The sequence below is a fragment of the Salvelinus alpinus genome, chromosome 6 (genome assembly GCF_045679555.1).
Source record: "Salvelinus alpinus chromosome 6, SLU_Salpinus.1, whole genome shotgun sequence".
In the NCBI taxonomy this organism is placed as follows: domain Eukaryota; kingdom Metazoa; phylum Chordata; class Actinopteri; order Salmoniformes; family Salmonidae; genus Salvelinus; species Salvelinus alpinus.
Window position 1 is genome coordinate 44,694,687 of NC_092091.1, and position 27,902 is coordinate 44,722,588.

Consider the following 27,902-nt stretch of genomic DNA (forward strand, 5'->3'; position numbering starts at 1 on the left):
GACCTGGCCAAGATAAAGCATAGCAGTGTGAACAGACAACACAGAGTTACACATGGAGTAAACAATAAACAAGTCAATAACATGGTAGAAAAAAAAGAGAATCTATATACAATGTGTGCAAAAGGCATGAGGTAGGCAATAAATCGAATAATTACAATTTAGCAGATTAACACTGGAGTGATAAATCATCAGATGATCATGTGCAAGAAGAGATACTGGTGTGCAAAAGAGCAGAAAAGTAAATAAATAAAAGCAGTATGGGGGGTGAGGTAGGTAAATTGGGTGGGTAGTTTACAGATGGACTATGTACAGCTGCAGCGATCGGTTAGCTGCTCGGATAGCAGATTTTTAAAGTTGTTGAGGGAGATAAAAGTCTCCAACTTCAGAGATTTTTGCAATTCGTTCCAGTCGCAGGCAGCAGAGAACTGGAAGGAAAGGCGTCCAAATGAGGTTTTGGCTTTAGGGATGATCAGTGAGATACACCTGCTGGATCTCTTCCAGAGATTTGAGACTGGGACAAAGGTTCATCTTCCAGCAGGACAATGACCCTAAGCATACTGCTAAAGCAACACTCGAGTGGTTTAAGGGGAAACATTTAAATGTCTTGGAATGGCCTAGTCAAAGCCCAGACCTCAATCCAATTGAGAATCTGTGGTATGACTTAAAGATTGCTTAAAGATTTTATTGTTTCACAAAAAAATATATTTTGCATCTTCTAAGTGGTAGGCATGTTGTGTAAATCAAATAATACAAACCCCCCAAAAATCCATTTTAATTCCAGGTTATAAGGCAACAAAATAGGAAAAATGCCAAAGGGGGTGAATACTTTCGCTAGCTACCGTACATGAAGAGTGCAATATAGATAATATAACTGTAGAGTTAGTGTGTGTTTTCAACCGCAAAGCTCATCTGCATTTACTGCGGAGCAGGAACATTTTCAGCAACAAAAGAGTTATCAAATCAATATTCTACATCTGTATGTTACTGAAGTGGGTTATGAGGTAGCGGAATCTGTGTGTTGTTGGGATGATTCACTTGAGTGAAGTGCTATGTTTATTTTTTGTAGTGTGGGTGGAAGGGTTATATCTTGTTTAGATCGGGGACGCCTGTGTCTTTTTATTAGGGCTGGTGGAGGGGGCATCGTGCATCCTAGTTGTCGTTTTAAGAGAGTGCTGTTATACATCTTGTTTAAGTGGTAGTGTGTGAGACATGTTGTGTTGGGCTCACTCAACATGAGAATGTAAGCACTCATACACACACATGCGCACACACACACGCTCTCACACACACAGACAGACACACACACACAGCTGTCATTGGCTCACCTCTGTGCTTTACTACCTTCAACATCAGTTAGCCTGTATTAGCCCAGTAGCCTCAGATCCCACTACTCTGCCTGAGTGTAGCGCGCTAGCCTCCTTAGTGTGGAGCCTGTCACTGCACGCTAGGTTCCAGATGGAGGAGGGAGTATTGTTAGCGGGCTAGTGTGAGTTGAGGTTAGAGCCCTGGACAGAAATCTACTACGTCAATGACCATTTATTTCACAATGTACTGTTATGATAGAGTACAGAAACACAGGTAACTAAACTACCAGTACTATAGTCTAGGCCTATCTCTAGCCTAACTTCCAGTACCTATTATTTCATCCACTCATATGACTGACTACTGCTTCCATATGACCCATATAGTATGTCCCCTATACAGTAATAACTACTGATGCACCGATATGACATTTTTGGCCAATACCGATATCCAATATTTTCCTTGTCAAAAAAACCCGATACCGATAACCAATATTTACAGTTTTAGCCTTTTAAGCATTCTAGTACAGTTAAATAGTTAACACACACACATGAACGCAGTGGTCTAAGGCACTGCATCACAGTGCAAAAGGCGTCACTACAGTCCCTGGTTCGAATCCAGGCTGTATCACAACCGGCCGTGATTGGGAGTCCCATATTGGCCCAGTTGGCCCAGCGTCGTCCGGGTTTGGCCGGGGTAGGCCGTCATTGTAAATAAGAATTTGTTCTTAACTGACTTGCCTAGTTAAATAAAGGTTACACACACACCACACTGACCAAAAAGTTATTTTGTTGGCATTTACAGTTTAAGTCAGAAGTTTACATACACCTTAGCCAAATACATAACTGACATTCGATCTTAGTAAAAATTCCCTGTTTTAGGTCAGTTAGGATCACCAATTTATTTTAAGAATGCGAAATATCAGAATAATAGTAGAGAGTAAGATTTATTTCAGATTTGATTTCTTGCAGGTGGTGACCACAGACCACTTCTCAGTTCCTATGCTTCTTGGCTGATGTTTTGGTCACTTTTGAATGCTGGCGGTGCTTTCACTCTAGTGGTAGCATGAGACGGAGTCTACAACCCACACAAGTGGCTTAGGTAGTGCAGCTCATCCAGATGGCACATCAATGCGAGCTGTGGCAAGAAGGTTTGCTGTGTCTGTCAGCGTAGTGTCCAGAGCATGGAGGCGCTACCAGGAGACAGGCCAGTACATCAGTCTGCTCAAACGGTCAGAAACAGACTCCATGAGGGTGGTATGAGGGCCTGACGTCCACAGGTGGGGGGTTGTGCTTACAGCCCAACACCGTGCAGGACGTTTGGCATTTGCCAGAGAACACCAAGATTGTCAAATTTGCCACTGGCGCCCTGTGCTCTTCACAGATGAAAGCAGGTTCACACTGAGCACATGTGACAGACGTGACAGTCTGGAGACGCCGTGGAGAACGTTCTGCTGTCTGCAACATCCTCCAGCATGACCGGTTTGGCGTTTGGTCAGTCATGGTGTGGGGTGGCATTTCTTTGGGGGGCCGCACAGCCCTCCATGTGCTCGCCAGAGGTAGCCTGACTGCCATTAGGTACCGAGATGAGATCCTCAGACCCCTTGTGAGACCATATGCTGGTGCGGTTGGCCCTGGGTTCTTTCTAATGCAAGACAATGCTAGACCTCATGTGGCTGGAGTGTGTCAGCAGTTCCTGCAAGAGGAAGGCATTGATGCTATGGACTGGCCCGCCCGTTCCCCAGACCTGAATCCAATTCAGTACATCTGGGACATCATGTCTCGCTCCATCCACCAACGCCACGTTGCACCACAGACTGTCCAGGAGTTGGCGGATGCTTTAGTCCAGGTCTGGGAGGAGATCCCTCAGGAGACCATCCGCCACCTCATCAGGAGCATGCCCAGGCGTTGTAGGGAGGTCATACAGGCACGTGGAGGCCACACACACTACTGCGCCTCATTTTGACTTGTTTTAAGGACATTACATCAAAGTTGGATCAGCCTGTAGTGTGGTTTTCCACTTTAATTTTGAGTGTGACTCCAAATCCAGACCTCCATTGGTTGATAAATTTGATTTCCATGGATAATTTTTGTGTGATTTTGTTGTCAGCACATTCAACTATGTAAAGAAAAAAGTATTTAATAAGAATATTTCATTCATTCAGATCTAGGATGTGTTATTTTAGTGTTCTCTTTATTTTTTTGAGCAGTGTATATTTTTTCAGTTACTTCAAGTGCCTTTTTTCAAGGGCACACCGGCAGATGGTTAACCTTGCTGGTTCCGGGGTCCAACACTCTAACTGCTAAGCTACCTGCCACCCCATGCTGTGTGTGTTTATCATATCAAAGAGGTATGGTGAGAAGAATCTTTGGTGATGAAGGGGACATTATTTGATTGTTCTTCATGGTTGCGTCTCTTCTCTTCGTATTCATTATAATACACTGTTTGACAGAAGAGGCTTCAATGGCTCAACCTCTTCACAGCCACGGAACGACACACACATACACAGTCTTCTCTTGGCAGATGCCATGAAACCCTGATGTACATGAAGGGATTGAAGAAATTCATATAAAATCCTCTATAGAAAAACATATTTATTTTCACTTTACCGTTCAAGGTTACATGTGCATAGGATAAGTGGCTTCTTTTCTCCTTTTGCAGCGTGTTTATTTGCATTGTGTTGTTTTTGTCCCTCTTTGATAAGGTTAATGGGGGAAAAAAATGTATTTCTTATTCAAGACACTGAAGAGACAGGCTAATTAAAAGAGTGTGAGCTGTATTTAAAAAAAGGGTATTGGTATCTGTTGAATGTTTTGAACACCCACACACAACATGGGTTGACTGGGCTGCATTGAACAGAACGCTCCACTGAATAATTTGTGGAAGATAGCAGGGCTGTGGTCTGGCCTACATTTACAGTCTTCAACTGAACTGTGCCAATTATTGGATATTGGAGCATGTACATACTCCCTCTATCTACACTATGTATACAAAGTATGTGGACTCCCTTCAAATGAGTGGATTTGGCTATTTCTTTGTTAACCGCTCAACACAGAATAACCGTATGTGTGCACTCCCTCAAATCGTTTGGAGAAAATATAATTTATATTTAATTCAGCTTTGTTCAATTGTATTCTTCATACTATAACATCATGCCACGGAATTATAAGCAAATCTTGTCTGCTAAATGAACTAGTGTAGCCCACAGCCATATGGCATAGCCAGATCAGGACCTATCACAACTGTCACGTTCGTTTGTAGAGATGGACCAAGGCGCAGCGAATGTAGAGTTCCACATGCTTTATTAACAGTGAAACTTAACAAAACATTAAAGAATAAACCGTGACTACAGAGGTGCAAAGTGCACTAACTCCAAACAATATCCCATAACACACAGGTGGAAAAATGCTACTTAAGTATGATCCCCAATTAGAGACAACGATAACCAGCTGCCTCTAATTGGGAATCATACCAAAACACCAACATAGAAAAAACAAACTAGAACCCCACATAGAAAATATAAACTAGACTAAACCCCTAGTCACGCCCTGACCTACTCTACCATAGAAAATAAAGGCTTCCTATGGTCAGGATGTGACAAACTCAGAATAGGCTATTGTATTCTTCTGAAATAGACTACATTTTCTTCATATCTTTCTTTAGACCTGTCTAAAATAACTAATGGATTTATTGTGAAGGTGTAGGCTATATTACATGAATTTATTAGACTTTTTAAAATGTAGATGTTCAAAAAGTCTGCATCAGTGGCTTGTAGTCTGGAAGCCAGTAGATTATAATGTGTTTATGTTAATTAACAGACCATTACCATGAGGCCAACAGTTATTTGCTTGACAATCACCGGCTGAAGATATTTTGTGACTGCCACAGCCCTAGTTGGAACACTGACTACCGAGTTCCAAACTGCATCTGAAAGCAACATCAGCACAAACAAGAACTGTTCTTTGGGAGCTTCATGAAATGGGTATCCATGGCCATGCAGCTGCCCACCAGCCTAAGATCACCATGCGCAATGCCAAGCGTCAGCTGGAGTGGTGTAAAGCTCACCGCCATTGGACTCTGGAGCAGTGGAAACGCGTTCTCTAGAGTGATGAATCACGCTTCACCATCAGTCCGACGGACTTCACCAGCAGTCCGACGGACTAATCTCGGTTTGGCGGATGCCAGGAAAACATTACAGTACCTGCTCCAATGCATAGTGTCAACTGTAAAGTTTGGTGGAGGATGAATAATGGTCTGCGGTTGTTTTTGTTGGTTCGGGCTAGGTCCATTAGTTCCAGTGAAGGGAAATCTTAACCCTGCAGCATACAATGACATTCAAGACGATTCTGTGCTTCCAACTTTGTGGCAACAGTTTGGGGAAGGCCCTTTCCTGTTTCAGCATGACAATGCCCCCGTGCACAAAGTGAGGTCCATACAAAAATAGTTTGTCGAGATCGGTGTGCATGAACTTGACTTGCCTGCACAGAGCCCTGACCTCAACCCCATCGAACATCTTTGGGATTAATTGTAATGCTAACTGCCAGCCAGGCCTAATCGGCCAATGTCAGTACCCATCCTCACTAATGCTCTTGTGGCTAAATGGAAGAAAGTCCCCTCAGCAATGTTCCAACATATAGTGGAAAGCCTTCCCAGAAGAGTGGACGCTGTTATAGCAGCTAAGGGGGGACGAACTCCATATTAATGGCCATGATTTTGGTATGAGATGGTCGATGAGCATGTGTCCACATACTTTTGGTCATGTGGTGTATCTGTCAGTGGTACGCACGCACACACACACACATGCGCGTATACACACACACACACACACACACATATACATAGTAGAAAACTACAAGTCCATTCTCCCTTAACTTAATTATATATACACTGAGTGTACAAGACATTAAGAACACATTCCTACTATTGAGTTACACAGGGATGCTGGCCCATGTTGACTCCAATGCTTCCCACAGTTGTGTCAAGTTGGCTGGATGTCCTTTGGGTGGTGGACCATTCTTGATACACACAGGAAACTGTTGCGTGTGAAAAACCCAGCAGCGTTGCAGTTCTTGACACAAACCGGTGCACCTGGCACAACAAGCTCTCACAGTCTGACGTCAGAATTAGATGTTCATCCATGTTTCTCAAACATCACATTTCTAAGTGGTTCCAAGCATCAAAAAGTGTTTAAGGTTCAGTTTAGGAATTTACACCACATTTTTAAGGTTAAGGTTAAGTTTAGGCATTAACTCCGAAATCTTAAGGTTAGGTATTAACTCCGAATGGTTAAGTTAAGGGTTAAGGTTTGGGATTCTATTGTTGGAATTGAACATGTAACCTTTGGCACCAGAGGCAGATGCTTATGCTGATTTGCCATCCCTGTCCACAACTCCCTAGCAAAACCTTAACCTACTTGAAGGTAATTTCGTTCACTGTTGCCCATAGTGGCTGGTTTCCACGTCATCTCCCGACGTCCTCAGACATGGATGGACATCAAATAGTAACTTGTATCACAGGTGACCTGGCTGGCATGGCACCTACTACCATATGCCTTTCAAAGGCACTTAAATACTTTGCCTTGCGCATTCACCCTCTGAATGGCACACATACACAATCCATGTCTCAAGGCTGAAGAATCCGTCTTTAACCTGACTCCTCTCCTTCAACCACTGATTGAAGTGGATTTAATAAGTGACATAAACAAGAGATCATAGCTTTCACCTGGTCAGTCTATGTCATGGAAAGACCAGGTGTTCTTAATGTTTTGTACACTCAGTATATACAGTTGAAGTCAGAAGTTTACATACACTTAGGTTGGAGTCATTAAAACTTGTTTATCAACCACAAACTATAGTTTTGGCAAGTTGGTTAGGACATCTACTTTGTGCATGACACAGGTCATTTTTCCAACAATTGTTTACAGACAGATTATTTCACTTATAATTCAATGTATCACAATTCCAGTGGGTTAGAAGTTTACATACACTAAGTTGACTGTGCCTTTAAACAGCTTGGAAAATTCCAGAAAATGATGTCAGGCTTTAGAAGCTTCTGATAGGCTAATTGACATCATTTGAGTCAATTGGAGGTGTACCTGTGGATATATTTCAAGGCCTACCTTCAAACTCAGTGCCTCTTTGCTTGACATCATGGGAAAATCAAAAGAAATCAGCCAAGATCTAAGAAAAAAAATTGTAGACCTCCACAAGTCTGGTTCATCCTTGGGAGCAATTTCCAAATGCCTGAAGGTACCACGTTCATCTGTACAAACAATAGTGCGCAAGTATAAACACCATGGGACCACGCAGCCATCATACCGCTGTCTCCTAGAGTTGAATGTACTTTGGTGCGAAAAGTGCAAATCAATCCCAGAACAACAGCAAAGGATCTTGTGGAAGAAAACAGGTACAAAAGTATCTATATCCACAGTAAAACGAGTCCTATATCGACATAACCTGAAAGGCCGCTCAAAAGGGAGAAGCCACTGCTCCAAAACCGCCATAAAAAAAGCCAGACTACGGTTTGCAACTGCACATGGGGACAAAGATCGTACTTTTTGGAGAAATGTCCTCTGGTCTGATGAAACAAAAATAGAACTGTTTGGCCATAATGACCATCGTTATGTTTGGAGGAAAAAGGGGGACACTTGCAAGCCGAAGAACACCATCCCAACCATGAAGCACGGGGGTGGCAACATAATGTTGTAGGGGTGCTTTTCTGCAGGAGGGAATGGTACACTTCACAAAATAGATGGCATCATGAGGAAAGAACAATTATGTGGATATATTAAAGCAACATCTCAAGACGTCAGTCAGGAAGTTAAAGCTTGGTCGCAAATGGGTCTTCCAAATGGACAATGACCCCAAGCATACTTCCAAAGTTGTGGCAAAATGGCTTAAGGACACCAACGTCAAGGTATTGGAGTGGCCATCACAAAGCCCTGACCTCAATCCCATGGAAACGTTGTGGGCAGAACTGAAAAAGTGTGTGTGCGCAAGGAGGTCTAAAAACCTGACTCAGTTACACCAGCTCTGTCAGGAGGAATGGGCCAAAATTCACCCAACTTATTGTGGGAAGCTTGTGGAAGGCTACCTGAAACGTTTGACCCAAGTTAAACAATTTAAAGGCAATGCTACCAAATACTAATTGATTGTATGTAAACTTCTGACCCACTGGGAATGTACTGAAAGAAATGAAAGCTGAAATAAATCATTCTCTCTACCATTATTCTGACATTTCACATTTTTAAAATAAAGTGGTGATCCTAACTGACCTAAGACAGGGCATTTTTAGTTGGAGTAAATGTCAGGAATTGTTAAAAACTGAGTTTATATGTCTTAGGCTAAGTTGTATGTAAACTTCCGACCTCAACTGTATATATACAGTGGGGAGAACAAGTATTTGATACACTGCCGATTTTGCCGATTTTCCTACTTACAAAGCATGTAGAGGTCTGTAATTTTTATCATAGGTACACTTCAACTGTGAGAGACGGAATCTAAAACAAAAATCCCGAAAATCACATTGTATGATTTTTAAGTAATTAATTCGCATTTTATTGCATGACATAAGTATTTGATACATCAGAAAAGCAGAACTTAATATTTGGTACAGAATCCTTTGTTTGCAATTACAGAGATCATACGTTTCCTGTAGTTCTTGACCAGGTTTGCACACACTGCAGCAGGGATTTTGGCCCACTCCTCCATACAGACCTTCTCCAGATCCTTCAGGTTTCGGGGCTGTCGCTGGGCAATACGGACTTTCAGCTCCCTCCAAAGATTTTCTATTGGGTTCAGGTCTGGAGACTGGCTAGGCCACTCCAGGACCTTGAGATACTTCTTACGGAGCCACTCCTTAGTTGCCCTGGCTGTGTGTTTCGGGTCGTTGTCATGCTGGAAGACCCAGCCATGACCCATCATCAATGCTCTTACTGAGGGAAGGAGGTTGTTGGCTAAGATCTCGCAATACATGGCCCCATCCATCCTCCCCTCAATACGGTGCAGTCGTCCTGTCCCCTTTGCAGAAAAGCATCCCCAAAGAATGATGTTTCCACCTCCATGCTTCACGGTTGGGATGGTGTTCTTGGGGTTGTACTCATCCTTCTTCTTCCTCCAAACACGGCGAGTGGAGTTTAGACCAAAAAGCTCTATTTTTGAATCATCAGACCACATGACCTTCTCCCATTCCTCCTCTGGATCATCCAGATGGTCATTGGCAAACTTCAGACGGGCCTGGACATGCGCCTGCTTGAGCAGGGGGACCTTGTGTGCGCTGCAGGATTTTAATCCATGACGGCGTAGTGTGTTACTAATGGTTTTCTTTGAGACTGTGGTCCCAGCTCTCTTCAGGTCATTGACCAGGTCCTGCCGTGTAGTTCTGGCCTGATCCCTCACCTTCCTCATGATCATTGATGCCCCACGAGGTGAGATCTTGCATGGAGCCCCAGACCGAGGGTGATTGACCATCATCTTGAACTTCTTCTATTTTCTTCTATTTTCTAATAATTGCGCCAACAGTTGTTGCCTTCTCACCAAGCTGCTTGCCTATTGTCCTGTAGCCCATCCCAGCCTTGTGCAGGTCTACAATGTTATCCCTGATGTCCTTACACAGCTCTCTGGTCTTGGCCATTGTGGAGAGGTTGGAGTCTGTTTGATTGAGTGTGTGGACAGGTGTCTTTTATACAGGTAACGAGTTCAAACAGGTGCAGTTAATACAGGTAATGAGTGGAGAACAGGAGGGCTTCTTAAAGAAAAACTAACAGGTCTGTGAGAGCCGGAATTCTTACTGGTTGGTAGGTGATCAAATACTTATGTCATGCAATAAAATGCAAATGAATTACTTAAAAATCATACAATGTGATTTTCTGGATTTTTGTTTTAGATTCCGTCTCTCACAGTTGAAGTGTACCTATGATAAAAATTACAGACCTCTACATGCTTTGTAAGTAGGAAAACCTGCAAAATCGGCAGTGTATCAAATACTTGTTCTCCCCACTGTATATATCTGCCACAGACCCAATGCTTTTTTATTTTTTATTTAACTAGGCTAGTCATTTAAGAACAAATTATTATTTACTATGACGGCCTACACCGGTCAAACCCGGACGGCCCTGGGCCAATTGTGCGCCGCCCTATTGGACTCCCAATCACGGCCAGTTGTGATACAGCCTAGATTCAAACCAGGGTGTCTGTAGTGACTCCTCTAGCACTGAGATGCAGTGCTTCTCTCTCTCTCCCTATGTTCTGGGCCAAGACCTGACAAGGTGCACACACATAACCATTGTCATAAACCATCACACACATGCGCGTAACCATTGCGTAAGCACACACTAATATTTCAACAGACTCTCACATCAAAGACACACAACCACACTCAAGCTTATATTGAATGCATTCACGTGCTAAACAGCATTGTTTGTCAATTTCTCCGTGTGATTCCATTGACTGTAGAATCCCTTTCTGGTGGACTGTTTTCCTGATGTCATCACTTGTATCATTAATGCTGTGGCTGGGTGTGCTGAGTGTCTCTGTGGGTCTGTATTGATTATTGTAATATGTTGTTTTTTTCCTCCAGGAGTCAATAGCTCAATAGCTCCAAATTTCAATGACTTAAAAACCTCAAACCAACTATAAATTGTAGAAATTCATACACAAATATTGAAAGCATTTCATGAGAAAACTAAACTAAAAGGCTTTCCACATGTAAATATTGCCCCATTTACATTGTGTAATTTATTGTCTGTCCCTATCTAGCCCCACAGATAGGCTTTGCCACTGTCACACACCGGGGGCTGAAGCTAATTAGCTTACTAGCTAGCCTAGGCTACTTCCAGACACAAGACCTGGTCAGACTGTTTCAAGTTATCTAAAAGGGTGAGTGACTGTAACTGTGTATTGTTTTGGCAGAGTGGAAATACAAACGCTTCCCACGTGCGAACAAACACACAAGAGACTCCCACATCAAAGCACGCCTCCAAGACCCAAATCTCATTCTCAGTTGCATTTCCTAATGAGGAGGATTAAAACGGAGGCTAAATCAGCCAGTTCAACTCCCTTTAATAAATGATTCAATGCAATGTTTACTTTCCAGGTTAGGGGAAGTGCGCTAGAGAGTGTTTGCTAGTGTGTGTGTGTGTGTGTGTGTGTGTAAGTGGGAGTGTGGAACCAGCATGGAGTCCCTGTTGAGGTAAATGCCAGGTTGTTTGTGAATGTGATTCCATTTTGAAGGTGGACGGAAGGGGGGTGGGCCTATCTATCAGAGTTGATGAATGGGGTTGAGATGGAAAGACATAGAGTGGAGGGAGGTAGATGGAGAGATGGGGAGGAAGAGGAAGCGGGGGGGGGGGGGGGACCTGGCTGGATGTCTGCCCAGGGAAATGGCTCAGGGGCTGAGGAAGCTGTCTCTGACTGGGCCTCTCATCAGTCAGAAACCAGGGTATAGACAGGTTCTCTGGATAAAGAGCACTTATTGACACGGAGGACCAGTGTGACAAGTAGAGGGAGAGAAAGATCAGGACGGGTAGCAGGAGAGGAAAGAGAGGGATGAGAGAGATGTTCCGGGTAAGCAACGCTATGATAAATTGTAAATAATTAGTCAATGACACAGAGTACAAGGAGTGAAATGTTAGCTAAACAGACAGGTACGCAGACTAACAGAATATGCATTCAGAGTAAAAGTACAGTAGCCAATAACTTTTACTCTTTTTCAGTTCCCCCACAGTATTACTTGATAAGCACACATACAAAGACATTGAAACCTTCCCTGACAATGTGTCAGTACACAGTCATTACCACTAGCAGTAGCACCTTTGGACATCATCATTGTAGCATGTGTGCCCATTACCCTGCCAAAAGCATGAGTTAAACCCACCACGGCCATTTGTGCAGATTGACAGTGACTGACGGACTGTGCAGTGGGTAATGCTGTACGGTCTGTCTGGTACGCCGAGAGAAGAGAAGAGATGGGGTAGTTGGGAGTTGGTACAGAGAGTAATTCTAGCCGTTAATGAGTGTTCTAAGTTAACTGGGAACAAACTGTTCTGTCGTTTGTCTTATTTTAGCCATGGTGAATAATAGATGGTGTGCTCCACTCCGCCTGTACGTCTGTCCATCTGCCTGTCTGTCTGTCTGTCTGTCTGTCTGTCTGTCTGTCTGTCTGTCTGTCTGTCTGTCTGTCTGTCTGTCTGTCTGTCTGCGTACGGAGGCTGGTTACCACATACACTACGCTACAGTTAAAGGCTTCACTACATAGGGCCGACATAAAGGCTTCATAATGCTGTTGTTAGCTGTCATTAGAGTGACATAACATCTGTCCGCCATGATACACCTGTACCTGGATCTCTGTCTAGGCTCAGTGAGGATAAGAGTGACGGGGGTTTCTGTCTGTCTGTCCGGTAAAGAAGAAGGGGCCAGTGTGAAACCATTAGGGGGGTGGGGGGAATGGAAGGGAGGATAGGTGTGGTGGTGGTTGGGATTGATACGGGGGTTAGTGGATGAGGATAGGGGTAGTTGGGGTTGATACGGGGGATGGTGGATGAGGATAGGTGTGGTGGTGGTTGGGGTTGATACGGGGGATGGTGGATGAGGATAGGGGTAGTGGTGGTTGGGGTTGATACGGGGGATGGTGGATGAGGATGGGGTGGTGGTGGTTGGGGGTGATACGGGGGATGGTGGATGAGGATAGGGGTAGTGGTGGTTGGGGTTGATACGGGGGATGTTGGATGAGGATAGGAGTGGTGGTGGTTGGGAGTGACAGGGGGGATGGTGGATGAGGATAGGGGTGGTGGTGGTTGGGAGTGACAGGGGGGATGGTGGTTGAGGATAGGGGTGGTGGTGGTTGGGAGTGACATGGTGGATGAGGATAGGGGTGGTGGTGGTTGGGGGTGACAGGGGGGATGGTGGATGAGGATAGGTGTGGTGGTGGTTGGGGTTGATACGGGGGATGGTGGATGAGGATAGGGGTGGTGGTGGTTGGGGGTGATACGGGGGATGGTGGATGAGGATAGGGGTAGTGGTGGTTGGGGTTGATACGGGGGATGTTGGATGAGGATAGGGGTGGTGGTGGTTGGGGGTGACAGGGGGATGGTGGATGAGGATAGGGGTGGTGGTGGTTTGGGGTGACAGGGAGATGGTGGATGAGGATAGGGGTGGTGGTGGTTGGGGTTGATACAGGGGATGGTGGATGAGGATAGGGGTGGTGGTGGTTGGGAGTGACAGGGGGGATGGTGGATGAGGATAGGTGTGGTGGTGGTTGGGGGTGACAGGGGGATGGTGGATGAGGATAGGGGTGGTGGTGGTTGGGGTTGATACAGGGGATGGTGGATGAGGATAGGGGTAGTGGTGGTTGGGGTTGATACGGGGGATGGTGGATGAGGATAGGGGTGGTGGTGGTTGGGGGTGACAGGGGGGATGGTGGATGAGGATAGGGGTAGTGGTGGTTGGGGTTGATACGGGGGATGGTGGATGAGGATAGGGGTGGTGGTGGTTGGGGGTGACAGGGGGGATGGTGGATGAGGATAGGGGTAGTGGTGGTTGGGGTTGATACGGGGGATGGTGGATGAGGATAGGGGTGGTGGTGGTTGGGGGTTGCATCCTGTTACAGGTCTAAAGACTGAAATGAGGAAAACGACCCCTTCCTCTTTTCCTCTTCTCTTCCTCACTTTTTCTCTACCCTCTCTCACCTCATCTGACACTAGCCTACCCTCAGACCGCCAATGTGTACATGTGTGCATGCTTGTGTGTGCGTGTGTGTGTGTGCATGCACGTGCCTGCGTGGGTGCGTGCATGCGTGGGTGCATGCATGCTTGAATGTGTGTATGTGTGTACATGTGTGCTTTGTGAACCCATCTTATATTGCATACCTCTACAATCTCCCTCACACAGAGCACACACACTACAAGTCATTTAATTAACATGATAAATATTTACAACACTGCTCGATTCTGATTGCCTGGTATTACTAGATCATTATATTATGTATTCATACTTTCCTCAGGTTATTATTAAAGTCATGTGTTTTAATGACATCAAACTGAGAGCTCATACAGTACAGTACTAATGGTGCAGTGTCCAGTCAGACTGGCTGTCACATGCCCCCTAGTGTGACCATCAGGTCATAGCAGGCCATGCAAGGGCTGCTGCTAGAGACAATGCTGTTTATCACCAGCAGCACTACTCTCCACTTAGAGATACTGTGGTTGAGGGAAATAGATAGGTTAACATGCACAGTGATCCACATGTATAAAACATATATATACAACCTAGATTGAAGCACATACCCTGTGTAGACCAAACATTAGGAACACCGTCCTAATATTGAGTTGCACCCCCTTTTGCCCTCAGAACAGCCTGAATTCGTCTGGGCGTGGACTCTACGAGGTGTCGAAAGCATTCCACAGGGGTGCTGGCCCATGTTGACTCCAATGCTTCCCACAGTTGTGTCATGTTGGCTGGATGTTCGTTGGGTGGTGGACCATTCTTGATACACAGGGAAAAGTGTGAAAAACCCAGCAGCGTTGCAGTTCTTGACCCAAACCAGTGCGCCTGGCATTTACTACCATACCCCGCTCAAAGGCATTTAAATATTTTGTCTGAATGGCACACAATCCATGTCATTATTATCTCAAGGCTTAAAAATCCTTCTTTAACCTGTCTTCTCCACTTCATCTACACTGATTGAAGTGGAATTAACAAGTGACATCAATAAGGGATCATAGCTTTCACCTAGATTCACCTGGTCAGTCTTTGTCATGGAAAGAGCAGGTGTTCTTAATGTGTAGTATATTCAGTGTATACATCTTCCATTGTATCATACCTCACACTATGAATATCAGCCACCATCAGATATGTATTTATTGATATACAATGCACCTCCACACATAGTATACACCCCCGGTATAGGTAACCTGATCTCCCAGCTGTGTGTATGGGATGTAGGAGGCAGTATAGGTAACCTGCTCTCCCAGCTGTGTGTATGGTATGTAGAAGGCAGTATAGGTAACCTGCTCTCCCAGCTGTGTGTATGGTATGTAGAAGGCAGTATAGGTAACCTGCTCTCCCAGCTGTGTGTATGGTATGTAGAAGGCAGTATAGGTAACCTGCTCTCCCAGCTGTGTGTATGGTATGTAGAAGGCAGTATAGGTAACCTGCTCTCCCAGCTGTGTGTATGGTATGTAGAAGGCAGTATAGGTAACCTGCTCTCCCAGCTGTGTGTATGCTATGTAGAAGGCAGTATAGGTAACCTGCTCTCCCAGCTGTGTGTATGGTATGTAGAAGGCAGTATAGGTAACCTTCTCTCCCAGCTGTGTGTATGGTATGTAGAAGGCAGTATAGGTAACCTGCTCTCACAGCTGTGTGTATGGTATGTAGAAGGCAGTATAGGTAACCTGCTCTCACAGCTGTGTATATGGTATGTAGAAGGCAGTATAGGTAACCTGCTCTCCCAGCTGTGTGTATGGTATGTAGAAGGCAGTATAGGTAACCTGCTCTCACAGCTGTGTGTATGGTATGTAGAAGGCAGTATAGGTAACCTGCTCTCCCAGCTGTGTGTATGGTATGTAGAAGGCAGTATAGGTAACCTGCTCTCACAGCTGTGTGTACAGTATGTACAATACCAGTCAAACATTAGTCAACATGGATATGCTAATCCATAACTGGGATGCTTCTTTCTTTCGTCTCCTAATTGATTCCCAAAAGTGGGAATTTCACAGCTGCTCTCAGTTCTACTCGGCTTCTTCTATATGAATCTTAGATATTGTTTAACCCTTTAACTGCTAGTTGTGGGTACTGGGTATGTAGACCCGTTGGGGCCATACTTGCGATCATTAGAAAAAGTTTAAGTATCAGCCAATTAAAATTGCCGACGTAGTTGCATGTGATAGTGTGTTTTTGTTCTACCTTGTTATTTTCAATATTGCATTGTTATTGATTATTGCATTGTTGGGGTTAGAGTTTGCAAGAAAGTCATTTCACTGTACTTGGACATGTGACAGTAAAACTTGAAACTTGATCAAAAACGTAATGTTAGCTGTTCCCATTACATAAGCTTGCGCATGTAGCCCTATGCTAACCCCAGCAGGTTGACGTGATTATTTCCTGCACCATATTGCCCATCAGCCTATCAAAGATGTAACTACTTTTTTTTCTACAAAATCAATGGCATTTCTTAAAATAGGTCAATCAATCAATCAAGTTTATTTTATATAGCCCTTCGTACATCAGCTAATATCTCGAAGTGCTGTACAGAAACCCAGCCTAAAACCCCAAACAGCAAGCAATGCAGGTGTAGAAGCACGGTGGCTAGGAAAAACTCCCTAGAAAGGCCAAAACCTAGGAAGAAACCTAGAGAGGAACCAGGCTATGAGGGGTGGCCAGTCCTCTTCTGGCTGTGCCGGGTGGAGATTATAACAGAACATGGCCAAGATGTTCAAAATGTTCATAAATGACAAGCATGGTCAAATAATAATCAGGAATAAATGTCAGTTGGCTTTTCATAGCCGATCATTAAGAGTTGAAAACAGCAGGTCTGGGACAGGTAGGGGTTCCATAACTGCAGGCAGAACAGTTGAAACTGGAACAGCAGCAAGGCCAGGTGGACTGGGGACAGCAAGGAGTCATCATGCCCAGTAGTCCTGACGTATGGTCCTAGGGCTCAGGTCCTCCGAGAGAGAGAGAATTAGAGAGAGCATACTTAAATTCACACAGGACACTGGATAAGACAGGAGAAGTACTCCAGATATAACCAACTGGCCCTAGCCCCCCGACACAAACTACTGCAGCATAAATACTGGAGGCTGAGACAGGAGGGGTCAGGAGACACTGTGGCCCAATCCGATGATACCCCCGGACAGGGCCAAACAGGAAGGATATAACCCCACCTACTTTGCCAAAGCACAGCCCCCGCACCACTAGAGGGATATCTTCAACCACCAACTTACAATCCTGAGACAAGGCCGAGTATAGCCCACAAAGATCTCCACCACAGCACAAACCAAGGGGGGGCGCCAACCCAGACAGGAAGATCACGTCAGTAACTCAACCCACTCAAGTGACGCACCCCTCCTAGGGACGGCATGAAAGAGCACCAGTAAGCCAGTGACTCAGCCCCTGTAATAGGGTTAGAGGTAGAGAATCCCAGTGGAGGGGAACCGGCCAGGCAGAGACAGCAAGGGCGGTTCGTTGCTCCAGAGCCTTTCCGTTCACCTTCACACTCCTGGGCCAGACTACACTCAATCATATGACCTACTGAAGAGATAAGTCTTCAGTAAAGACTTAAAGGTTGAGACCGAGTCTGCGTCTCTCACATGGGTAGGCAGACCATTCCATAAAAATTGAGATCTATAGGAGAAAGCCCTGCCTCCAGCTGTTTGCTTAGAAATTCTAGGGACAATTAGGAGGCCTGCGTCTTGTGACCGTAGCGTACGTGTAGGTATGTACGGCAGGACCAACTCGGAAAGATAGGTAGGAGCAAGCCCATGTAACGCTTTATAGGTTAACAGTAAAACCTTGAAATCAGCCCTTGCCTTAACAGGAAGCCAGTGTAGGGAAGCTAGCACTGGAGTAATATGATCAAATTTCTTGGTTCTAGTCAGGATTCTAGCAGCCGTATTTAGCACTAACTGAAGTTTATTTAGTGCTTTATGTCCAGATAAAGCGTCCGGAGTAAAAAAGTTGAATGAGGGAAAAAAGTTGTGATGGAAAAACTAAAAATATAAACGGTAATTAAAAAGTTAAAAGAAAAAAACGTAAAGTTGTCAGCTAGCAAAGTAAGGTTGGCAACAAAACGCACAGCAACACGTCTGCAAATTCAAGAGGAAGTCCTACTGTATTACACTTTGTAATGCTTGTCCTTGAGTCAAATAACGCATATGTGACAAAGTAGATGATTATCAAAATGTAGGACTACATTTAGGTGTACAGGTCCATGTAATATACAGTTGAAGTCGGAAGTTAACATACACTTAGGTTGACTGTGTCTTTAAACAGCTTGGAAAATTCCAGAAAATGATTTCATGGCTTTAGAAGCTTCTGATAGGCTAATTGACATAATTTGAGTCAATTGGAGGTGTACCTGTGGAGGTATTTCAAGGCCTACCTTCAAACTCAGTGTCTCTTTGCTTGACATCATGGAAAAATCTAAAGAAATCAGCCAAGATCTAAGAAAAAAATTGTAGACCTCCACAAGTCTGGTTCATCCTTGGGAGCAATTTCCAAACGCCTGAAGGTACCACGTTCATATGTACAAACAATAGTGCGCAAGTATAAACACCATGGGACCACGCAGCCGTCATACCGCTCAGGAAGGAGACGCGTTCTGTCTCCTAGAGATGAACGTACTGTAGTGCGAAAAGTGCAAATCAATCCCAGAACAACAGCAAAGGACCGTGTGAAGATTCTGGAGGAAACAGGTACAAAAGTATCTATATCCACATTTAAAACGAGTCCTATATCGACATAACCTGAAAGGCCGCTCAGCAAGGAAGAGGCCACTGCTCCAAAACCCCCATAAAAAAGCCAGACTACGGTTTGCAACTGCACATGGGGACAAAGATCGTACTTTTTGGAGAAATGTCCACTGGTCAGATGTAACAAAAATAGAACTGTTTGGCCATAATGGCCATCGTTATGTTTGGAGGAAAAAGGGGGAGGCTTGTAAGCCGAAGAACACCATCCCAACCATGAAGCACGGGGGTGGCAGCATAATGTTGTGGGGGTGCATTGCTGCAGGAGGGACTGGTGCACTTCACAAAATAGATGGCATCATGGGGAGGGGAAATTATGTGGATATATTGAAGCAACATCTCAAGACATCAGTCAGGAAGTTAAAGCTTGGTCACAAATGGGTCTTCCAAATGGACAATGACCCCAAGCATACTTCCAAACTTCTGACAAAATGGCTTAAGAACAACAAAGTCAAGGTATTGGAGTGGCCATCACAAAGCCCTGACCTCAATCCTATAGAAAATTTGTGGGCAGAAGCTTGTGGAAGGCTACCCGAAAGGTTTGACCCAAGTTAAACAATTTAAAGGCAATGCTACCAAATACTAATTGAGTGTATGTAAACTTCTGACCCACTGGGAATATGATGAAAGAAATTAAAGCTGAAATAAATAATTCTCTCTACTATTATTCTGACATTTCACATTTTTTAAATAAAGTGGTGATCTTAACCTCTAACGAGCCTCTACCCCGGGTCCGGGATCACCCCCCATCCCCCCACACACTGATTAGCATAGCTAGCATAGCTTCAAGTAGATAGTAGCATCTAAATATCATTAAATCACAAGTCCAAGACACCAGATGAAAGATACAGATCTTGTGAATAAAGCCACCATTTCAGATTTTTAAAATGTTTTACAGGGAAGACAAAATATGTAAATCTATTAGCTAAACACGTTAGCAAAATACACAATTTCTTTGTCCACCATTTTTTCTCTCCACCAGTAGCTATCACCAATTCGGCTAAACTAAGATATTGATAGCCAATAACCTATAAAAAACCTCATCAGATGACAGTCTGATAACATATTTATGGTATAGGATAGGTTTTGTTAGAAAAAAGTGCATATTTCAGGTAGAAATCACAGTTTACAATTGCACCGACCATCACAAGACGACTAGAATTACTATAGAGAGCAACGTGTATGACCAATTTACTCTTAATAAAACATTTCATAAGAATAGACAAAGCATAGCAATGGAAAGACCCAGATCTTGTGATTCCAGACAATATTTCAGATTTTCTAAGCGTTTTACAGCGAAAACACAATAAATCGATAAGTTAGCATACCACATGTGAAAACGTTACCAGAGCATCGATTCCAGCCAAAGAGCGCTATAACGTAATCACCGCCAAAATATATTAATTTTTTCACTAACCTTCTCAGAATTCTTCCGATGACACTCCTGTAACATCATTTTACAACATACATATACAGTTTGTTCGAAAAGGTGCATATTTAGCCATACAAAACCGTGGTTACACAATGAAAATACTAGGAAATCAAGCCTCAAAATGTCTGACGTCATCTTTCAGAGTGATCTAGTTTAATTGAAAGCTAATCATATACTTGACTAAAAAATACAGGGTTGACAGGAATCGAAAGACAAATTAGTTCTTAATGCAACCGCTGACTTACATTTTTTAAATTATCCTTACTTTTCAATACAGGGTTCGCCAAGTGACGCGATAACAAACAAAATGGCGAAATATGCGTTTAAAATATTTCGACAGAACAACGATTTATCATATTAAATATTGCTTACTTTGAGCTGTTCTTCCATCAGATTCTTGGGCAATGTATCCTTTCTATGTTGTAATCTTCTTTTGGTCGATAGATGTCCTCTGTCCTTCGAAATGTCCACTAACAACGACCGAGACCCCGAAACGTTCCCAAAGCTAGAAAGTGCACGACAAATAAATTCCTCAGAATCGCACTAAACGGATATAAATTGCTATAAAACGGTTCAAATGAACTACATTATGATGTTTTTAACAACTATAACGAGTAAAAACATGACCAGAGAAATATTGCTGGTTAGACAACGATTTGGAATGAGGCAAGTCCGATGTCCTTCACGCTTCAGGCGCGCGACGAGAAAGGGAGGTACCTCTACGTTTTGTTCTTTTATAGTGGCTGTGATTGTGCAATCGATTCCATTCAAAATGTGATGACGTACAGACACCCAGAGGAAGACGTAGGCAGTGTCGGTTTCTTCATAGCATTCACTGTCACCTTAAAAACAGACTCCAGATCAGGGGTAAAAATTTCTGAAATCTGACCCCTGTCATGAAAAGTGCTGTAGATATAGTTCTGTACCACTCAGAGACAAAATTCCAACGGCTATAGAAACTAGAAAGTGTTTTCTATCCAATAATAACAATAATATGCATATTGTACGATCAAGAATTTAGCACGAGGCAGTTTAATTTGGAGACCAAAATATGCTAATGCGGAACAGCACCCCCTAAAACAGGGAATTTTTACTATTATTAAATGTCAGGAATTGTGAAAAACTGAGTTGAAATGTATTTGGCTAAGGTGTATGTAAACTTCTGACTTCAACTGTAGCCTATGCAATATGATTATTAGGCCATAGCAGTGTGTTTGTCTGCAAGGCTGAAAAACTAGGTAGTTCCTTTTTACAGTAAATGCATTCTTAATCTTCATTTTCAAGCTGTTAGCTTTAGGCTATGTCCCTTTTCAACACACTACCACACTACCACAATACATATAATCTCATATGAGATTCGACCCCTTTGCCACAATCCGCGACAAATACGTGGAGCTAGGCACTCTACACAGAGAGCAATATGACCAGTCAGTCAAATACACGTGATGTAGTTGCTTTGATTATCAGAAAGTGCTGTTTGACTTATGTTAAAGACGCTTCCATGAACAAGTGTTGGAACACGTCCAACTACGTCAACGATTTGAATTTGCTGATATGGAATTTGTTACAGGAAATAATCATGGCCACCTGCTGAGTTTTTGGGGGGAAGAAAACCACTCGATTTCATCTCTACGTTATATTGGCATCGAACATGTCACCCTCCCTAGGAGAAGGGGTGACCTCGACAATACATTTTTTTAAACGAGAGGCTGCCTGGATCTTTAATTTAAAGACCCTTGCTCCCTTCGGTCTCAACGTAGACTTTGATCTGAAGCCATTCTTGTGATTGTGATTTTGCTATTGTAAATGTTTGTAGGCTTATGCAGCCAAATTGTATCTATGATCGTACGCTATCCATTTATGTTTTTTTTGTATGCTATTTTATTATATGAGAATTAACCAATGATATCAGGCCACAACTGGCCATGATTACAGACACCTGTGTGTGTCTTTTGACACTATATAAATGAGTCATCTCGCAGTGTTTGTCATTATACCCTGATGAAGACAGCTTGTCTGTCGAAACGTTGGACATAAATATTTTTTGCATCTGAGCTCCTAGAGTGTGCGATTTTTTAAAAGTGTTCTACCCCGCTAGCCAGCACCTCGCCTAAATAGGTGTGCGTTTCTTTCACCTCTAGATTACACCTGCTGAGGTTAGCATGGAGATATATGTGCAAGCTTATGTAATGTGAACAGCTAACATATAGCCTTTGATCACGTGCAACTACCTCAACGATTTTAATTGGCTGATGCTTGAACTTAACCTTGAACTTAAACTCCACGGGACCGCAAACCGAGTCAAATGTAGCATGTATCGTTCAGAAAATCTATTCAAACGCTACGAATCCTCGGTTCACTAACATTTATTGCTCATATTACTTTCTTTCTACCTTCCGAAAATACCTTGTCTTTTGTGACAACTGATGCGTCTTCTCCTTCAGCGTCGAACTAATAAGCATGTAACTGCGTAATTAGATGAGTGACAACCAATGTAATTTGATCATTTCATAACGAGGACAGCAATCACTTTTGCGAGCAAAACTGCCCACAGGAAAGTGTGTGCCTTCAGGCCTGGAGGGAAGAAAAAGTCATTCCGCTACCCAAGAATAGCAAAGCACCCTTTACGGGCTCAAACAGCGGACGAATAAGCCTGTTACCAACCCTTAGTAAAATTTTTGACAAATTTATGTTTGACCAGATACAATGCTATTTCACAGTAAACTAATTAACAACAGATTTTCAGCAAGGTTATAGGGAAGGGCATTCAACATGTACGGCACAAATGACTGATGATTGACTGACAGAAATGTATAATAAAAAGATTGTGGGAGCTGTTTTGTTAGACTTCAGTGCAGTTTTTGACTTTATCGATCATAATCTTCTGCTGTGTTATGGCTTTACATCCCCTGCTATATTGTGGATCGACAGTTACCTGTCAAACAGAACACATGTGTGTTCATTAATGGAAGCCAACAAAATCCAGGTAGAGTCAGGCATTTCCCAGGGCAGCTGTCTAGGGCCCTTACATTTTTCAATCTTTACTAATGACCTGCCACTGGTTCTGAGTAAACCTGTGTGACTATGTATGCTGATGACTCGGCTACCACAGCAAGTGAAATCACTGCTACACTTCACAAAAAGCTGCCGTCAGTCTCAGAATGGGTGTCTAGAAATAAGTTAATCCTAAATATTTAAATAACTAAAAGCATTGTATTTGGGACAAATTATTCACTAAACCCTAAACCTCAACAAAATGTTCTAATGAATAATGTGAAAATTTAGCAAGTTGAGAAGACTAGACTGCTTGGAGTAACCCAGGATTGTAAACTGTAATGGTCAAAACATATTGATGCAACAGTAGCTAAAATGGGAAGAGGTGTGTCCATAATAAAGCACTGCTCTACCTTCTTAACAACGCTATCAACAAGGCAGGTCCTACAGGCCCTGATTTTGTCGCACCTGGACTACTGTCCAGTTGTGTGGTCAGGTGCCACAAAGAGGGACTTAGGAAAATTACACTTGGCCCAGAACAGAGCAGCACTGCTGGCCCTTAAATGTACATGGAGAGCTAACATTAATAATATGCATGCCAATCTCTACTGGCTGAAAGTAGAGGAGAGATTGACTTCATCAATACTTGTATTTGTGAGAGGTATTGACATGTTGAATGCACCGTGCTGTCTGTTTAAACTACTAGCACACAGCTCGGACACCTATGCTTACCTTACAAGACATGTCACCAGAGGTCTCGTCACAGTCCCCAAGTCCAGCACAGACTATGGGAGGGGCACAGTACTACATAGCGCCATGGCTCCATGGACCTCTATTCCACATCAAGTAAAATACACATTATGGAACAGCAGGGACTGTGAAGAGACACACACACACAGACATGATAACATACGCACTATACAAACATGTACGCATGGATTTTGTGTTGTAGATATGTTGTAGTAGAGTAGTGGCCTGAGGGCACACACTTAATGTGTTGTGAAATGTGTTAAAAAAAATCTCTCTCACTCTCACACACAGTGGGATGAGGGTAAAAGATGAAGGTGGCATGTGTGAGTGGGGAGAGTGCGTTTGTCACACGGAGCAGGAGAGCGGAATTGAAATGAGACGGAGATGCACAGAGACAGTGCATGTCAAAGATTTAAGCATGCTCATGCAAATCTATCTCACTCTTTCTATTCTCTCTCCTCTCTCTCTCTCACACAATTTTTCCTGTTCTACGATGTGGTTGTGTGTGGGTCAGCAAAGTGAAGCACTCAGGGAATATGCTTGGCTTCTTGTGTTTCGCTTGATTCAGTGCGTATGTCTTGTGTGTGTAGCGTCTCTGATCATTGTTCTCTCTCTCTCCCTCCCTTTCCCTCTCTTCCTCTTTATATGTCTCTCTCCCCCCTCTCTCTCCCATATCTCTCTCTCTTGCTCTCTCTCTCGCTCCCTCCCTTTCCCTCTCTTCCTCTTTATATCTCTCTCTCCCCCCTCTCTCCCTCCCTCCCTCCCTCTCTCTCCCATCTCTCTCTCTCTTGCTGTCTCTCTCTCTAGGTGGGGGGCCAAGGGAGGCCCCAGAGGTGTGTGCTCTGCCTGAGCAGGCTCCTGTGGCGCTACACAGGCTGATAGAAGCTCTGGAGAAACAAGGTAAAAACTTCCACAACTTCGAGAAAAAAATACATGTTGGTAATTCATATTGTGCACAATTCAGGAATTATTATGACTCCATGTTTGATCTCTTCAAATGCATCTTTATGAATATAGAATTATTATGTAGTGGGCCTAAAGTATGTTGTGGATGCATTGAAATGTAACTATTTTCACTAATTCCTCTGCCCCTCTCTTGTCTAGGCTTGGAGAGTGAGCCACTGTACCGGACACCCCCAGCCTCCACCGGACCCCCAGAATTGAGACAGGCTCTTGACACAGGTGCATAAACCCCTGCATAACACTACATAACACAGGTGTATGCACTGACTACTGGATAAGAGCGTCTGCTAGATGACTCAAATGTAAATGTAAAATGTACATAAACCCTACATAACATAACGTACATAACACAGGTACATAAACCTTACATAACCCTACACAGCACATGTACATCAATCCTACAAACCCCTACATAACACAGGTACATAAACCCTGCAGAACCCTACATAACACATGTACCCTAACCCTACATAACACAGGTTCATACTATCTGTGCAATTACAAACTAAATCGTTTTTTCTCATGTCAGGGCACAAGTTGTGGAGTTACAGTATTTGAGCAGTTGTGCAGTTGCAGTATTTGAGGAGTTCTGCAGTTGCAGTATTTGAGGAGTTGTGCAGTTGCAGTATTTGAGGAGTTGTGCAGTTGCAGTATTTGAGGAGTTGTGCAGTTGCAGTATTTGTATGCAGAAATTGCAGCATGCCAACTCAACAGGTGTCAGCTAGGCCTGCTAGGTATGTAACGGACGCACTGGGCCCAATAAGTCTTGAATATAATCTCTCAGTAGAGCATCTCTCCGGTGTGCTGACTCATACAGAAGGCACACAGTAGATTACTGCTGATAGCCAGAATCGGTCGTCTATCCCAGTAGAGAGAAAGTTGGGGAAGTTTGCGCTGAAGTTCAGGCTGGCTCCACAAGGGAGTGCTCTGACTCTGTAATATGTGCGCAGGCAGAACATAACTCTGTCTGAGACCCATCGAGCCCACAGCATTACAAACACAGTGGTGACAGAACCAGTAGAGGCACAATGGTATACACAGCATCTTATCCACTCACCGCATCTAATTAAGCAATAAGGCCCGAGGGGGTGTGGTATATGTTCTTATATGACTTCTAGCCATACCTAGGGGAAACAGTGAGCGCTATTACCATAAAGTAGGGTTGAGTTTTGCAAGGGCATTGTGGACGGAGTTGGCGGATGGGTGTAATCCCATGACTTGCGTGTTCGATCCTGGTGATGGACACTCACTTGAAATGTCTAATTCTGCAGTGAGACCGTGAGAGCGTGTCGATCAACATCGAGACTAAGGTCTCTTTTGCAATGGAACCCTGGATTAACACAATTGACAGAATAAAATAAAATACAATGTAAAATAAAATACAGTATAGTACAAATATTCAAGAAAAACAGTCACATTCCTCAGGCATGGAGGTCTCCAATCAACATGTTGAACTCCCCGAGAGGCACCAGAACACCCAGTTGTAGGGAACGCTGTAGGTTGTTCCATACATAGGGTGCAAAGACAATTAAAGACGATTTACCTAACTGAGTAAACCGAAGGGATTTCCATAGTTAGCCATCCCTGAGACCGGGTATGGTAACTCGTACGTGTAAAGGTTAATAATATGGCCTGGATACAGCCCTTAGCAGTGGTATGTTGGCCATATAACACAAACACCCAAGGTGCCTTATTGCTATTATAAACTGGTTACCAACATAAATCAGAACAGTAAACACGTAATTTTGCATCATACCCGTGGTATATTGTCTGGTATACCACTACTTTCAGACAATCAGCATCCAGTACACAAACTACCCGGTTTATAATAGACAATATAACACACTCAGCATCTCATACACAATATAACACATACAGTGCCTTGCAAAATTATTCATCCCCGTTGGCATTTTTCCTATTTTGTTGCATTACAACCTGTAATTTAAATACATTTTTATTTGGATTTCATGTAATGGACATACACAAAATAGTCCAAATTGGTGAAGTGAAATGGGAAAAAAAACGTGTTTAAAAAAAATAAAATAAATGAAAGTGGTGCATTTATATGTATTCACCCCTTTGCTATGACGCCCCTAAATAAGATCTGGTGCAACCAATTACCTTCAGAAGTCACATTATGAGTTAAATAAAGCTCACCTGTGTGCAATCTAAGTGTCACATGATCTGTCACATGATCTGTGTATATATAGCCTTGTTCTGAAAGGCCCCAGAGTCTGCAACAACACTAAGCAAGCGGCACCATGAAGACCAAGGAGCTCTCCTAACAGGTCAGGGACAAAGAAGTACAGATCAGAGTTGGGTTATAAAACAATATCAGAAACTTTGAACATCCCACAGAGCACCAATAAAAAAATTGAAAGAATATGGCACCACAACAAGCCTGCCAAGAGAGGGCCGCCCACCAAAACTCATGGACCAGGCAAGGAGGGCATTAATCAGAGAGGCAACAAAGAGACCAAAGATGACTCTGAAGGAGCTGCAAAGCTCCACAGCGGAGATTGGAGTATCTGTCCATAGGATCACTTTAAGCCGTACACTCCACAGAGCTGGGCTTTACGGAAGATTGGCCAGAAAAAAGCCATTGCTTCAAGAAACACATGTTTGGTGTTTGCCAAAAGGCATGTGCAAGACTCCCCAAACATATGGAAGAAGGTACTCTGGTCAGATGAGACTAAAATTGAGCTTTTTGGCCATCAAGGAAAAAGCAATGTCTGGCACAAACCCAACACCTCTCATCACCCTGACAACACCATCTCCACAGTGAAGCATGGTGGTGGCAGCATCATGCTGTGGGGATGTTTTTCATCAGCAGGGACTGGGAAACAGGTCAGAATTGAGGGAATGATGGATGGCGTATTGACTTTGGGGGGGGTGAATAGTTATGCACGCTCAAGTTATCCGTTTTTTTTGGTCATATTTCTTGTTTGTTTCACAATAAAACATATTTTGCATCTTCAAAGTGGTAGGCATGTTGTGTAA

General features: G+C 43.5%; 1 protein-coding gene across 1 annotated transcript in view; it reads left to right on the forward strand.

Moving 5' to 3' along the window:
* Positions 1-27,902, forward strand: part of LOC139578744 (phosphatidylinositol 3-kinase regulatory subunit gamma) — a 306,191-nt gene that overhangs the window by 61,202 nt on the left and 217,087 nt on the right. Inside the window, exons 3-4 of the mRNA XM_071406720.1 lie at positions 24,747-24,839; positions 25,044-25,121. Coding sequence (XP_071262821.1) covers positions 24,747-24,839; positions 25,044-25,121 — 171 coding nt within the window. The remainder of the gene's footprint in view (positions 1-24,746; positions 24,840-25,043; positions 25,122-27,902) is intronic.